A 16066-nucleotide genomic window follows, 5' to 3' on the forward strand; every position below is an offset into this window, starting at 1 on the left:
ACAAAGACGCTGAATGAAAAAGGCTCAGCTCCGGTTCTCTCCACTGACCCTCCCGTCCTCATTTCCTTAGTCTAATGTCCAGCGCACATTACACGAGTTGTTGGCCCATTTTCAAACCCTGAGAGACACGTTAGCCGACAGAAATCCTAGGTATAACGGTTCGATCGGGTTTGTCGTGCCGTGTGGTGTCCAGCCACACGGGCACAAAATAACGGCTGCAAGTCCAGTTAACTAATTTTAAAATCAGGCATTAATCAATGTTTTACTAGAATCTACCTGTGATGCATTTGGCTATAGAGTCAGCGTAAAGTTCTAGCTGAATGAAAATAATTAAAACCTATTTATGTTACGTTAACGAAGAACAGCTGAAAAGTTACCGGGTTCATCAACTGCGGTAGCAATTTGGCTCCAACTCCTCCCCTTGTCATTTCTATATTCTTTGCACGAAACGTTAAATAAATATTAATGTTGTTTCCACATGTCATCTCCGATGTCCGCTAGACTTCGGGTTGCGCCATGTCAGCTGTTTGGGATTCCCCTCCGTAATTTCCCCTCAGAAAGCGCGGAAGAGAATCCTCGCTTTCTGATTGGCTACCTGTCACATTCAGCTTTAAGCTCACAGTCGGGGAAAACCCCTGATTTAGATCGGAGCGGCCACGACAATCTACCGTAACCCACCACACACCGCAAGATGATCGGTTAGATCGGCCAACGATCTAAGATTGTCATAAAGGGAAAATAGGGGCAACAAATGGTGTAGTGTGAACTATTGCATTAGGTGGTCGGATGTGCCGGTTTTCTCTATTTAAATCTAGAGATTACTGAAGGGCAATACAGACTTCATAATCTGCACTCTTTTGGTTGAATGCAGTATTTATTTCCACTTTGGCTTTATGTTTAGTTTTTATTCAAGTACGTTTTTTGTTAATGGAGACTGAGAATCCATTTTATTTTTGTTTTTGGTTGTTTTGTTTATTTAGTTTATCAGTTCCAGTGTTACGTGTTATTTTGAAAATAAATATCAGGTAATCGCATGTATTATTAGTCATTTCCATTAAATCTGTGTCAAAAGGTCTTGAAACAATATTATCGTTTATCGCAATAATTTCTTTAGACAATTAATCGTCCAGCAAAATTTGTTATCGTGACAGGCCTACGTACATAGAAAGTTTTGTTGGGATTTTAATCTCTACTTTAAGAAAATCCCAATATTTTTTTTGTTTTGATGCAGAGGATATAAAAAAACTGAACAATTTGAAGCCTGAAACCACTGTTGCTGAAGTATTTTTCTAATTTTTGTTGCCTGATGGAATCGGCTGTTTGCATAAAAATGAAAACAGCTTGGATTCTAACCAGTAATTTCCTGGCTTTTAGGACTTTAATTCATCCTAATCTGTGTTTTGTTTTTGTTTTTTTGTCTCCCAATAATTTCCTCCAAACTGATGTTCCGACACAAATTTTCTGAATCTGGTGGCTTTAGTTTTCTTGTCTCTTTGCCAAGACCTTTTAAATAGTAGTTTTTGTAACACAAAACATGATCAAGTCCGATATGTAAAGAATTCAGTTTATAAAAAACTGAAACTAGTTTCAATTGCAAATTTCTTAGTACACTTATAGTAAGACGGAATTTAACACTTTATTTGAAGGGGTGTGCATAAGATTTACATGACTGCCATAAACATGAAGGAGTCTTAATGAATGTCTCACTGTTGTCATGAAGGGTCATTCAGTAGATAATGACTATTTTAATCCAAAGTTGCTTTAAAAGTTGGATTAAAAGTTCATTAAAAGTGCCAACTTTGCATGAAAGTCATTTACAAAATCATGCAAATATGGACAACTTTTAAAGCAACTTTGCATTAAAAGTGTCATTATTTACTGAATGACTCTTCATGACAGTGCTGTAAGATATTTGCACTAGAAACTAGACAAATATTCTTGGTGAGATTTTGTTTTTTGCAGTGCATTTGTTGAAGATAACTCGGTTTTTTCTTTCCTCCATCGGATCACTTGGACATTTAGCTCCACCTGCTGGAGAACAAAACTCACTGCAGCTAGACAAACTTAAAAAAAGACACTTAACAAAAACTATTTCACATATTTTTATTTATACTATATTATATATTTATAGTCTATTTTCATAAGATATTTATATATATATATTTCACATAAATGTTTTTGTATAACTATTTACAGATGGCAGTGTTGCCAGTAGCTGATATTTCAACATAGTGAATGAGGAAAAACTGGTCAAAGTTCAGTGCTATGCTGAAAAACAGTTTGATAAAAAAAAAAAAAAGAGAGAGAATCAGGAAGTGGGAAAATGGCAAAACATTTACATGATGCAGCACACTTCACCTTCTGCTCCAAAACCTGTGCAAACGTAGTGTTTTTGCTTTTCCTGCAGAAATGACCAGGCTGTGCCCACGTAAACAATATTAAATAAGACAAAACAGGAAAGATGCGACGCTATGTACACGGAAACAAGGAGCTGATCGACATGACGGGAAAGATCCAGATTAATATTTAGAATCAAGTACAGCCATGCATTTAGCGGTGAGCACACATTCGGCGATGCATCTGCTGCAGCGTTTCACCACACAGAATAAACTATTGGACCCGACAAACGTGTAAGATACAGTATATAATGTCTCCCACATTCACCCGATCAGAAATACACTTTGGAATTAATGGCTTTCGGAGGAAACGGATGTAAAAAAGAAAAACTGCATTGCATTATTTTATCTTATTTTTTTTATAGTACTTTTAAAAGTAAAAATACATCCAACTAAAACCCTCCAACACACACGTGCATTTGTGTGTCTGTGTGCAACGTGCAAATGTCTTCCATAAATACAGTAAACTTTATGTTCTCTCTTCAGACCCCCAGAGTAAAAAAACGACTTCATCCATTCCAGACAAACGCGGCTGAGTTGGTCGGGGGTCAAGGGTCAGGTCCAGGTGGAGGGTCAACAAATCGTCCGTCATTATAGGAAGTCTTCATGGATGCACTTTGAATGACAGCAGTTCCTCAGAGTGCATGTTGTTGAGCGAACGCAGCTCGGGAAGCTTTAGCAGGAGCTTGGTGAAGGTGGTGGCGGATTCGTCGCCGTGGTTCTGCATCACCAGGGTCCTCAGAGCCCAGATCAGTTTGTCCTGCAGGGCCTCCACAGAGTTCAAGTCCTGGATGCCCGATCGATCTGAACCACAAATAAAGAGACGACGTTAAAACTCCTGAAGGAAACGTTTTGATTTGAACGTGCAGAAAATACGGATGCAAGTTATCGATTAATGAGTTAATCTGAAGTTGATGTTTGATTGACAAAAAAAAAGAAAAAACGTTTTCTTTTGTGTCAAGATGGCCGACTGTCTTTCCATAACATAACTAAGTTTTTCACATGCTGATTTAAAAATATAATTTTAAGGTTATTTTGTCAGCTGTAATTAGCTGTCACAATAACAAATTTGTCCCAGAAGTTATTTCTATAAATGATAATGTTTTGAGACCATTTTCAAATAATGTAATGGTAACGGCATAATGATGCATCAATAAACTTTAAATTCTAATGAACATTTACCGCTGGAACTGGAAGGCATTTTAAATATCCAAAATTAGTCAACAAATAAAATGAATTATGAAGTCTGGAAACAAAACTGTTCTTTAAAAATGAGCTAGTTGAGAACAAAACAGAAAAATTATAAATTATTAATCCATCATTCTATTAGTTTTTTTGTAACTGTATTAAATATTCACTGAATTAACAAAAAATTGTGGTTTTGCCCCATTTTACATACTTATATTTCTGAATAGAAAAATAAAAGATGAAAAGAATAAAACATTTAACACATAATTCCCTGCCATCAATAGAGAGATGTTCATATGTAAATATTGTCTGTGGAAAGTTAAAACTTTGCTCCATGAAGTGCATTAACTCCGTTCGTATTGCCGCCATCATGTTTAAATGCTCCGTCATGCAGTTCGGCTGAATGAACGACATTAATTCAAAAATAAATGACAATTTAAGGAGCTTGTCGAGTGTTTGTTTTTCAAAACATTACGGCATAAATTGCATTCCACACCGGACTGTTTCAGCCGTTTCCCTCCCTGAATCAACTGTCTCCGCTTAAAGATGACCAGCGGCGCCCTCTGCTGGATGGCAGCCTAACTACAATACTAAAAGCGGCCGTTATAATCCATAGAGTGGAGCTCATTTCCATCTAAACCATTAATCGACCATAAATCGCATCCCTAGCAGAAAACAGTGATGAATGTTGGGATCTTACCGGCTGAGACGAGCACCACAGCGGTGAAGAGGCTCATTTCCTCCTCATTTAGTCGAAGAGCCGCCAGCTTCTCGCTGAACTCGCACATTGAGTTGAGCAGCTCGCCGGCGCCCAGCGACCTCAGCGTGTCGAGGCTGTAGCGTTTGCCGCTCAGAAAGGTGACCGTCCGTTCGGCCATGTTGAACAGGGAAGCGAAGCGGACCATCAGCACCTGAATATCAGGAATAAACATTTTAAATGACCAGATCTCCCTTTTTCCTCAGCTTTCTAAGCTTAGCTGTAAAATCTACTTCAGTTATGAACTTCAAAATATTTGTCTTAATTCTATGAAACCAACCCCAGATGACTAGATGGAAATAAAATTTGACATGTATAAAATGGAACAAAATAACAAACCTTGTCAATCACAGGAACAATTTACAGATTATTGTGGCAAAGTTGGGTAGACTATATTAAACTCAGAAGATCTGATTTTATTTTTAGGGGTGAAGCTTGATAAAAACATCCCTAGTAATCCACTCCCTTACAGTAGATACACATATTATGTTTGCAGTTTTCTTGTTATGCATGCATTTGTATTTTTTTCTTTTAAATTATTCTATTTTGTATTTTAAATGTAGTGGTTTTATTTATCATGATGTGTCTATTTTGAAATTGGCACAGGGCTGCAACTAACAATTATATTAGTAATAGATTATTCTGTCGGATATTCTATACATTTTTCTTTTATCTATACCTTTAAAGGGCAAATAAACAACTTGATTTCTTCTTTAAATACTAAAGTAAACATTTTATTATCTAAAATGCGATCATATAGTGTTCTTTTAGTGAATCTGAACTGGGTGAAGCTAACACAATGTCACTTGAATAGTTTTTGTTAAAACATATTTGCAGACAAAGGTGTTTTTTTTATCTTGAATACAAAATGTTTTTTACAGTTTTAGCTCAATCACTGTTCTCAATATGTTGCTTTTAAAGCAAATAGCATTTTTTTCTTCTGTATGCTCCAGTTATTCCAATAATCGATTAATACGATTCATGATCCTTCGTTTCAGCTCTAACTGGCATTATGATATTGTGAATATGTTTGTAAAATTTGCTTTTTTGGGGATTATTAAAGATGTACAAAAAGCCTCAGGGAGGAAACATGACCCGAGCGCACAGCCCTGTGGAACTTCAAGATGAGCAGAAACATAGAGCCCGGTTGGCTTCTCACCTCAAACGTTCCAGCCTTCAGCAGGCTCACTTGGTCGTGCTCTGAGAGGTCACGGAAACCCGGGATCCTCTTGGCGAACTCCACGACCTCCCGCACAGCGGGGGTGAAGCTCAGGGAAAACTCCTCCCAGATCTCCTGACTCGGCTTGTTGGGGTCTACGTACGGAGAGGTGTTCATCGGGCAAACCTTTCGAGAGCAAAGAACAGAGAGCGTGAAGCAGATGTTTCCAAGTTTATGAGTTTATGTGTATTTATTGGGGGATTACTCACCAGATATGCTCGACTTTTCATGCAGCCGTTTGGTCCGTTGTAGCTAAAGGCATTCTGGGTGTAACGTTCTTCCTGCCTGTGGTTTTCCACGGATGGATTGCATTCGAGCTGCTGCTGGTACGCCGCCCTCTCCTCCCTGTAGGCAGAGTTGGAGTACGGACAGCTCTGGTATCCTCCCACAGCTGGATTGTCGTTCCAGCAGCTCGAGGTGTCCTGCTGCTCCTCCATGCGGCCGCCGCAATCCGTACTGGACGGCGGCGAGGTGTGGCCCTGCGACTGGGACCTCTGCTGGGAAAACGTGAAGGCGTCTTGGTGCTGCCCGTTCATCGTGACGGCACCCTCATCCTCGCTGCTGTCAGACCCGCAGGAAGATGCAGAACTGGAGTTGGTGTCCATGGAAACCACAGACTCCGAGTCCTGAGGATATCGCGGGGAGGACGGGTTGGAACACGATGGAGAGTCGGAAGTAGAGGAGGAGGCGGAGGAAGAAGAAGACGACGACGAAGAGGAGCTGGTGTCGCTGCTGATTGCCTCTATGGGTAGCGGCGGCGGGCTTTGGTCGTCGTGCAGCATGCCATTCTTGCTCATCATGTTGTTCATGGCGTTCTGCATCTCCAGCAGCATCCTCTGCTTCTCTCTTTTAGGGATGCGTCCAAATCTAACAGCTGGGAGTAAAAACATACAAAAAATTGATCAGTTTGAGGACACAAAACCAGTTCTCGTAATAAACTGGAGCCTGATTTCTGGTTCTTTCTTAGCTCCACCTCTGAGCTGAGTCAGAGAGACTAGTAACCAATCAGAGCTTTAATAACTGGTTCTGGTTCGTTGGTCGAGAGAGTCCAGTTTGTAGGTGAAAGCGTGAATGCGTAGTCAAACTTTGACGGGGACCAAAAGAGCAAACTCTTTTCTGCCTAAAAACCTCGGTCTCAGTTCGATTCAAGTGAACTCTGGTGTGGTTTGAATGCGTATGTGAATGCAAGCGGACCGGAGACCGCTCCAAAAGCAGGAAGTGGAAACAATGCAAGGTATTCTGGGTAAATACAACCAAAACAAACACACAAGTCTAGCACTACCGGGAGAAATGGCTCATGGCTCGAAGACAAAAGAGAAGTAAATATAACTGCTAAAATCATTTTTATTTACATTTGCAAGGGAGGAAATTACCATTATGTCTTCTGCTGAGGTTTTTGTGTCAATTACCTCAGTGGTTCTTGGTGCAGCGCCACCACAGGCGAGAAGATGAACAGGTTTTAAATTACTTTGGCTCATTTAACACAATGCAGCATGAAAGCGAACCGCACCAGCTGAAAATGTAACGTTGCCATTTTGTTCCCCAGCCGAACCCAGCCTCCTACTGAACCCATTTTGGTGGAAAAAAATACAGCTAAATGTAGAAAACCTTCCAGATGCTCACCATCTTTGGACATGCCGACAGCCAAGCACTTCTTGAAGCGGCACTGCTGACAGCGGTTCCTGTTGATCCGCATGATGGTGCAGTTCTCCATCTTCAGACACTTCTTATACTGGATGTTCTGCTGAATGCTTCTCCTGAAGAAGCCCTGAACGACCAGACCAGCATCAACAGTGTGAGCGTGTGCAGCGACAGCGATATAAACTCAAACTATAAAGAGTTAATTCGTTACCCACCTTGCAGCCTTCGCAGGCGTGGACGCCGTAGTGGAAACCCGACGCCACGTCGCCGCAGACCTTGCACAGCAGCACCATGCCGTTGATTTCTGCAAACACAAAAATGAAGGATTCATAAATTTCAATCACTTTTCAAGCATTTTTAAATTTTCAAACTCTTCCAGCTCCACACATTGGGAGATAAAAATGATACAAATGAACAAAAAACTAAAGTTTCCATTCACTTTTATATGAAATAATTTATTACTGATCATGTTTGATGATAGTATTCTATATTCTACAGCAGGGACAAAGTCAACTGAAATATAAACACATTTTATGTTTTGAAACATTTTTCACACACCCTACACATTACTATAAATAAACACTATAGTAACAAAAAAATCCCCCAATTTAAATAACACTGTTTAACATATAAAACATATAATTAAGTTATTGAGCCATTATGAATAGTAAATAGTATACTGAAAGAATCCAAACAAATTGTGTTGAGATAAATTACCTTCCTGCTCAAATTAAATACTTAGACACTATACAAAAAAAAAGTTTGTGTCTGGTATGGTATGAAAATATCTAGTTTCAACTGTAAATAACTCCTTGCCAATTTTGGCTTTTTAATCAAATGTTAAATTCTACTTTATTACAAAACCATGCGGATTGAATGTGAAGCACTTTTAAGGACTTTATAGGGAAATCAAGCACCTTCCAAACCTTGAATTCTTAATTTTCAAGGATTTCAGGCACCAGTTGGAACCCTGAAAATGGCCGGAGTGTGCAACATGTTCCCTAGATCTTACTCGTTATGCTGCTTTTTGCAGACGCAGAGGAGCGGCCGGTCTTCTCCGCACCAGAACCGCGTTTTGCCGGTGGAGCGATGTCCACCACCATGCCGACGGCCCGGCTCGGCAACGAGGGCCGGGAAGCTGGCGGGGACGACGACATGGGGCTGCTGCTCATACGGGACTCAGGTGAAGAGCCCAAACTGGATGAAATGTAAGCTATAACTCCTCCTGTGGAATAAAAAAAAAAAGAAGAATCAGAGCATGCACTTTGACCAAAAACCACCTAACAGGTTTATATTTAACCACAAAGTTTTCCAACTCGGGGTAGTAACTCACTCAGTGCTTCATATAAACAAACTGTTCATAGAAAGTAGCTCCGCCTGTTTCACACACACAGGCAAGGCAGCGTGTATTTGGACATGTGTGTTGCTGTTTGCTGGTTGGTTTGGGTTTGACCTGCTTTATCACCTCCTGTGCTGGTTGGATAACACGGTTACATAACACGGCCGGGTCTCTGTGCTACGGGAGCGTGCTCCGCCAGACGGGGTCACTGAAGCACCAGGGCAACACTCGTGGAAACCAAATGTTGCGCGAGGAAACACGCTCCCCTGTTACGCAACTCTGTGTTTGGGTGGGTTTCATCAGCACTCCTCTTCTGGACAACAGTAGGCCATTTTAAAAAGTTTGTTTCACTTTGGAAAACTGAATGTTTCACTTGATTTTGACTTTCAAAGTGTAATAAAACTAGTTTTTGGCACTTCAATGGACAGAATAAGCCATAGGACAAATAACTGGGTCAAAAATAGGTAATGATGTATTTAAAATCAAACTAAGTTGGAAAACTCTCATTAACGCCAACTTTAAAATCCAATTTGGCTGACATGTGCATTAAACATAGCTGGTTTGTATGACGAGATGGATTCAACTGATCGAGAATAACTGGTTTTCTGGTATGCAATAGGAAACTGGGTAAGCCAAATGAAAAAATGGAATAAATGGAGCACAAAATGTTTTAAAAAATATGGGGGAAAAATGAAGCAAAACCAGTAGTTTGACCAAAATGATTGTAGCTATAACTATTCTCTCACTAGTTAAGCTTAATAAAAAGTGTTTTTCTCCAACTCTACTGTGATGTGAATGAATATTAAACTCGTACATTTTAAGTAAATGAACAGTTCTGAACTGAATCAGTGTGTCGTCACTTCCAAGAAGCTGAATCATAAAGTTTTTACAGGAAAACTACCATGAAAGATGATTTTCTTCTCTTAGAAAAACACGGGTGACATTTCTTTTTAGAGGCCACGGCAGACTGATTATCTAACCTCAACCATGACTGTTCTCTGTCACGGCCCACCCACACGTGGGCCTGTCATGAATTTCAGCAGAAGCACAATGCAGGGGGAAAAAAAAGGACGTAGAAAAAAATCTGGGTCAGCCGCGTGTTTGTTGCTCCACTGTCTCACGTGTACAGAGCTGCAGAGGAGCGCGAATGCATTATGCAATAGTGTACGTCACGTAGCGCGTTCCAGCCAATGGGAACAGGAATTCGCCGCGGAGTGGAACGCCCCTCAGCCAATCAGAGCCCGGCTTTTAAAGAGCATGTACACACGGGCACATGGCTCGGCTACGCTGGCCATGTGAGCGGGACCGGGGAAGTGGAACACTGTTGTTGTGTCAAATGGAAACACGGCAGCGCCGCTCTGACACTCCTAACCCCGATTTAAAAACGCCAACAAAGGCTGAAAAATACGTTTAGATCGCCTCTCTGAACACAGGGTCAAACAGTAAAACTTCTATTTAGAATATTTCTAGAGTCTCGATAGTAAACAAGCTGTCCCCGATTCAGTTTAAACACTTTTAAAAGACTCAAAGAAGTTATTTCCCCACTAATCAAAGACGCCTAAAAGTAGGGCAAACTATTTAATATTGAATTAACATGATGTTACAACATTGCAGCAAGTCTGCACAGTGCAGGCAAATTGATCATTTTAACTTAATAATGGCATAAAACATAATCTTCTTACCAGGTTTGGCTGTTCCGAAGTCCTCTGGCATCACTGCTGGAGGAAATAAACTAAATCCAAACTGTCAGAGGAAAAACACCGAGCTGAGAGACGGATCCTAACCGAACACCAGGCTTCTTTTTCTGGGATAACTGTGCACCGCTGAGCCGATGACTCATGAAAAGAGCGATGCTTCCAGGGCTTTTCTACGTCCTGACTGAGAGCCGGTCTCCGTGTGCTGCTGCAGGAAGTCCCCCCTCTTTTTGTGTGTGAGACTGCGGGTTAGTGGAGAGAACTAAATGTTCTCAATAGTGGGGCCCCGCCTTCTCCGGCCGGCCGCTGGAGTCACTTTAACCCAGTGACACACTTTCAGGACACCTGAGGGGCGGAGCCAAGCGGGTCCGCGGCGTAACACGAGGATGGAAACGTGGTGGTCACGTTGCAGAGCACAACGTGAAGCCCTGACAGCGTGAGGCCGTTGGTTGATAGATATATTTAACTTAATGATGACTCTAGTTGTTCTGCCAAGGGTCAGACATGAATGCAGTCTACAAACTCTTGTTTTCAAAAAGTTTTCGTGTAGTACCCTCTCAAGAGTCACTTTATTCTTGTTTTTTTTTTTAAGTCAACTGACTTGAAATCACAAGCTGATTGTGCTTGTAAGCTGTCAGTGCTGCAAAAAGTGGGTATGCATTATATGCGACGCATAGGGGCGCCCTGCTAGAGGGGGCGCCGAACAAGGGCGGAATTAAAATGTATTTCTAGTCAACATTTTCTGTATTTTGCACGAGTATTGCAGCCATTTTAAGAAAAAAAAGAAATTACAAGAATAAACTCATAAAATGAAGAATATTACAAAAATAAACTTGTACAAGAATAAAGTCATTTTATGAAAATAAAGTTGTGCAAGAATAACGTTGAAAATAAAGTCATAGTATTACCACAATAAAGTCATAATATTAGAGAATAGAACAGAGAATTCGCACATAGACTTCTAACAAAAAAAGTGAAACTGATTTTTGTCATTTCGCCTCTGGAAGTCCCCAAACTCCCACAACAATCAGGCACAACCTGCACGAAATGAGGTCAACAGACTACGTTACACTGACAGCTGCAGCGTTTAATCAGTGCCAGAAGTGAGAATAACCAAAATATGAAGACCTTCTGAACCATAGTCACTGTTATCATTTTAAAATGTTGAATTAAAGGTTAAGCTTTATATTGGACCATAAGTACCGCATTTTGTGAAACATGCCACATAGAAAGTGTTAAATGAATCATGAAAAGTGGAACATGTCACCTCTGACCTCATGGCAGCTCAGTTTACGTAGATAGAAACTTTTGCTCATTTTCTTGTTGGTCAACAGTAAAACAACAACAAAAAACTCAACACAAAATCCATTAATATTACACTACATCACAAGCAACAAATAATTGAGCTTTAAAATTCAAAATGTGTGAAAACGGCAGCAGGCTGTTTGTCCAGTCAGTTGTATAATTTTGGTGAGGCCGCCATGACGCTTGCAGCCTTGGTGTGTTTTCACACCTGACAGTTTGGTAGATTCTGTTGGGTTTGTGAGCAGAACTGAAACGGTTCGCTTTTACACTGAACCAAAACCTTCGAAAAACCTGTTCCTGTCTCGCCTGTGGGGGCGCTGCACCAAGAACTGCTGAAGGAAACAATATAAAATCTCTGAAGAAGACAGTGACCAAACACGTCCTTCTTTGCAAAATGTAAACAAAAATGGAGTAGCGCCAGATTTTAGTGGTTGTAGGACTTCTGTCTTTGGGAAAAGATCTCAAGACATTTCTCTTGCATGTGCTAGACTGGCACATCTGTTTTGGTCATATTTACCCAGAATGCTCTGCGCTGTGGTCCACTTTCTGCTTTTGGAGTGATATTGGATCTGCTTGGCGTTCACATGTGCATTCAAACTGAGCCAGAGTTCACTTCAACTGAATTTAACATTTAGTTTCTGCTGTATTATTGGTAAATGTCATGACGCCACTGTAGATGGAAAAAAAACCCCAGGAAGAGTAAGTTCCTGCCCAAACGTTTTTTTAGAAAATTTCTGAAGAAAACAAAAGTAATTTCTGAGACTGTATTAGTTGATAATTTGCTAGAAAAAACTCAGAAATTTTCAGATTAATGACAAAGATTTTCAAGAAAAAAACATGAAAATTTCTGAGTTTGAAAAGTCAAAAAGTTGCTAGAAAACCACCCCAGAAAATTTTAGATTAATCTCAGGAATTTTCTAGAAAAAATATGGAAATTTCTGAGTTTGAAAAGTCAAAAAGGTTAGACTGAAATTTTCAAGTTTTTTTTCTAGAAAATTTGTGAGATTAATCTCAGAATTTCTGAGTTGTTTTCCAGCACATTTTTGACTTTGGAGCTCAGAAATGTCCATGTTTTTTCTAGAAAATGTGAGATTGTTGCCGAATTTGTTTTTCTTTCTACAATGACCCCAATATAGTGTTGTAGAATGTACTATTTGTCTTAAAACAAAAATGTATAAATATATTAATGTCAAATATAACATTTTATTGGATCTGTCACATCTGCACTGATATACTATAATTTTTTTGTAATTTACTTTAATGTATAAACTTAAAACCACGCCAGCTGCTTCAGGTATTTCCTCCACCAGCAGCAGAAAGTTGTGAACGTGACTCGCTAAGAGAGTCACGTTCGCTGTCTTAGTCCACCCAGCTCTTATTTACTTTAGAGAAATCCAAAGTTCTGATCGGACAACAAAGCGTCTCATCGAACCCATCTGGTTTAATCTCTGCACAACAGACGAACACGTGTTGATAGATTGACGAGATTCAGCGACTAACATCACATGTAGTAACATCTGATCAGCAGGACAACCACATCTGAAGCTCTCCATGAATCATTAACAAATACTCCCATTGACCTGGAGTTTCTTTTTATCACGTTGGGAATTTGATGCATGCCTGTGGTAATAAAACAAGTTAACTGTTAACTTTATCCACTCTCATGTTTCCAAACAATATTTCCATAAATGGCTCCTCTCCAAAAATAAAACAAACCTTACTAGAAACCGGTTTGAAATCTGTTTGTGCTAAGAGCAGGAAAGTGTTTTAATTCCCAGGTTGAGCTGCTGGCGGGCGTTCAGACCTCAGAGGGAGTGATTCACTCTTGGCAGGGCGTAGCACCAGCCACACATCACGTACTCCATCTGAGAGCTGAACATATTTTCAGAGTGACCCCATGAATTACAAAGCTGTCAGAGGACGCTAATTAAACTCCTGCAGGAAATGATGCATGCTGCTGAGTTGTATTTTCAACATGGCTGCTTTTTCTGCACATTTTTGTTTTGTTTTCTGGCTTTTCTGTGTTTTTTTCAGACACCAGCGGGATACATTCCTGTTTTACACTGCAAAAACACAAAACCTTACAGACTGAATTTAGTCTGGTTTGTACTGAATATGTCTTAGTTCATTTGAAATAAAACAAAACTAACATACAGGTGACTGTTTTGCAAGATATAAGTGAACAATTGCTTAAAATTGATATGAAAGTACAGAATATTTAACTTGAAGCATTTTTCCCATGTTACTTTTTCATCAATATTAAGGAATTATTAACTAAAAACAAACTCCTAGATTTGATAAAAAGCGACTTTTACGTTAGTTGTGTCTTATTTCAAGTGTCTTAAAATATTTGAACTAAAAAGTAGATTGGTAACATTTTGTGTTTTTGCAGTGTACTTAAAGAGATACATACATAATTTTTTTTTACATAAACATAGACATAGTCTTATTTTGTAATCAGTTTTACTGATTATTGTCTGTTTAAAAATCAGATGTTGCGATTTATCGGACAAAATGCCTCTTCTTTAAATTTTACTCAGTTTAAGAGTCACACTGTTACTTGAATTGTTAGATATGAAATAATTAAATCTGTAACTTAAAGTAAAATAAATAAAAATAAAACAAATTATAGCTTCTACATTGAGAAGATTTGGAGTGTTTTAATGTCTTACTTCAGGCCTGTCACGACACCAATTATGGATGATAAATTGTCCCAAAAATTGTGATAATATTGAGACATTTTAACTCGAAAATGTCTGCAGATTTTTTTTACTTATAACTAGTTCTTTTTAATCAATATTAAGGAATTATTTATTTAAATCAACCTCATATTTCTTGCTGAAACGTTGCTTTCAAGTTAGTTTTGTCTTATTTTAGGTGTTCTAAGTTATTTGCACTAGAATCTAAACCAAAATACTTGGTAACATTTTTATCTGCTCAGTTTTCTACTAGATTTCCTCAGCCCAATAATAAATGAAAATAAAAATAAGCACGTATTCTTAGAGTTTTTGTAGCTTTAATAAGTGAAAGCGTACTCTGAGAGGCAGTGGTTGTAGCTGTTCTGCAGAGCGGGTTTCCTCCGGCAGTGACCTGCCGTTGAAATGCGAGGACGTTTGACCTCTCTGATCCTACGCATCTGATATCCGTCCACCCGACATCGCAGCGAGGTTATATTTGGTAGCAATCCCGTTATCTCTGACAAGATGACTCTCCCTCTGATAAACAAAGCTGTAAACACTCCTAAACTCACTGCTGACTAGCACAATGAGTCACGTGGTTAAACCTAATAATAGGAAGAAATGTTACATTATCGCCATATATGAACTTATTTTGGACCGAATCCCAGCTGGACTGACCAAATATTGTGAAGGTGAATGGTTCTGAGGTCAAACTTTACATTGATCACTGCAAAAACACAAAATCTAACCAAGCATTTTTGGTTCAGTTTCTAGGTCAAATATCTTATTTCAAGTGCACTTGAAATAAGAAAAAAAAACTTACAGGTAACTTTTCAGCAAAAAATATGAGCTTGTTTTATGTAAGTAATTATTTAAAATTGTCCAAAAAGAATGTAGTATATTGCAAAAACATTCAATTTTACCAAGTATTTCTGGTCTAGTCTCTAAACAGAAGATCTTACTACAGTTGGAATAAGACAGAAATAAGTTATAGGTAACTTCTCAGTAATTTATAGGATCTTTTTTTATGTAAATAATCCATTAATGAAAAACTATTTTTCATCAATATTAATGTTTTTCAAAGTGAGACAAACATGCAAAAAAATATGAATCCCATTAACTGTTTAATCTTAAGTTTTTCATCTTTCCTTTTCATCTTTTACAAAAAAATAAATTAAAATAATTAATTTAAATGTTATTTCTGATGGTCATTTTCTGATTGGCTGCCAGTCAAATTCATTAAGCTGCTCTGCTAATCAAACTGGCGTAGCAACCAAGAGATTAAAAAGCTTGACAAGAAAAAGACCGGGGAAAAAAACATGAGGGAATTGTGTTAAAATTGTATCATGTGGTAATAAAATAGGAATATATTATCTAGTAACACAATTTTCTGCCACATAACTCATATTACTGAGTTATGTGGCTGTAATAATGACTGTAATAATTATGGAATGGTGAATAAAAACGATTCTAGAAGTTGATATTTCTGTACATATTTTGTAGCGTTTTCTGTGGCCTTGCAGAGTTTAATGCTCTTTGGAAAAGTTTGGGGTTCCTGAGTTAGACCTTCACCTGTGCTTTAGGACACACTTCTATTAAAACTACTTTAGTGCAACTAGCTGCTAATTTATGTTAAAATGTTAAACGTGTAAAAAACAAAACTCTGTCAGTAATGTGATCTGGACCAAAACTGCCACAATGTAAACATATTTTGTGGTATGATAACATATGATAACACTTGTATAAAAAGCCAGCACATAAATTGTAAAATAACTAATTTCATGTAAAGCAACATTTATTTCTGAGGCCTGTGAATTAAAATCTCAGTTTAAATAAATAAAACCCTGGA

General features: G+C 38.7%; 1 protein-coding gene across 1 annotated transcript; it reads right to left on the reverse strand.

The window, feature by feature from the left end:
• Positions 1 to 2113: 2113 nt before the first annotated feature.
• On the reverse strand, positions 2114 to 10535 carry nr1d2a (nuclear receptor subfamily 1, group D, member 2a). The gene is made up of 8 exons (XM_008430991.2): positions 10223 to 10535; positions 8214 to 8426; positions 7417 to 7505; positions 7184 to 7328; positions 5770 to 6434; positions 5501 to 5686; positions 4285 to 4495; positions 2114 to 3200 (listed from the first exon to the last, which is right to left on the reverse strand). The coding sequence occupies exons 1-8, from the start codon at positions 10251 to 10253 to the stop codon at positions 3001 to 3003; spliced, it is 1740 nt and encodes a 579-aa protein (XP_008429213.1). The 5' UTR covers positions 10254 to 10535; the 3' UTR covers positions 2114 to 3000.
• Positions 10536 to 16066: the final 5531 nt, after the last annotated feature.

This window comes from Poecilia reticulata, linkage group LG16 (assembly GCF_000633615.1).
Source record: "Poecilia reticulata strain Guanapo linkage group LG16, Guppy_female_1.0+MT, whole genome shotgun sequence".
In the NCBI taxonomy this organism is placed as follows: domain Eukaryota; kingdom Metazoa; phylum Chordata; class Actinopteri; order Cyprinodontiformes; family Poeciliidae; genus Poecilia; species Poecilia reticulata.

Bases quoted from the DNA above. Each gene is read 5' to 3' on its own strand.
- nr1d2a (XM_008430991.2), bottom strand. From the start codon at position 10,253: ATGCCAGAGGACTTCGGAACAGCCAAACCTG. The intron at 8,427-10,222 runs GTAAGAAGATTA...TTTATTCCACAG, and splicing joins CTTCGGAACAGCCAAACCTG to GAGGAGTTATAGCTTACATT. The intron at 6,435-7,183 runs GTGAGCATCTGG...TTTTACTCCCAG, and splicing joins TGTCGGCATGTCCAAAGATG to CTGTTAGATTTGGACGCATC.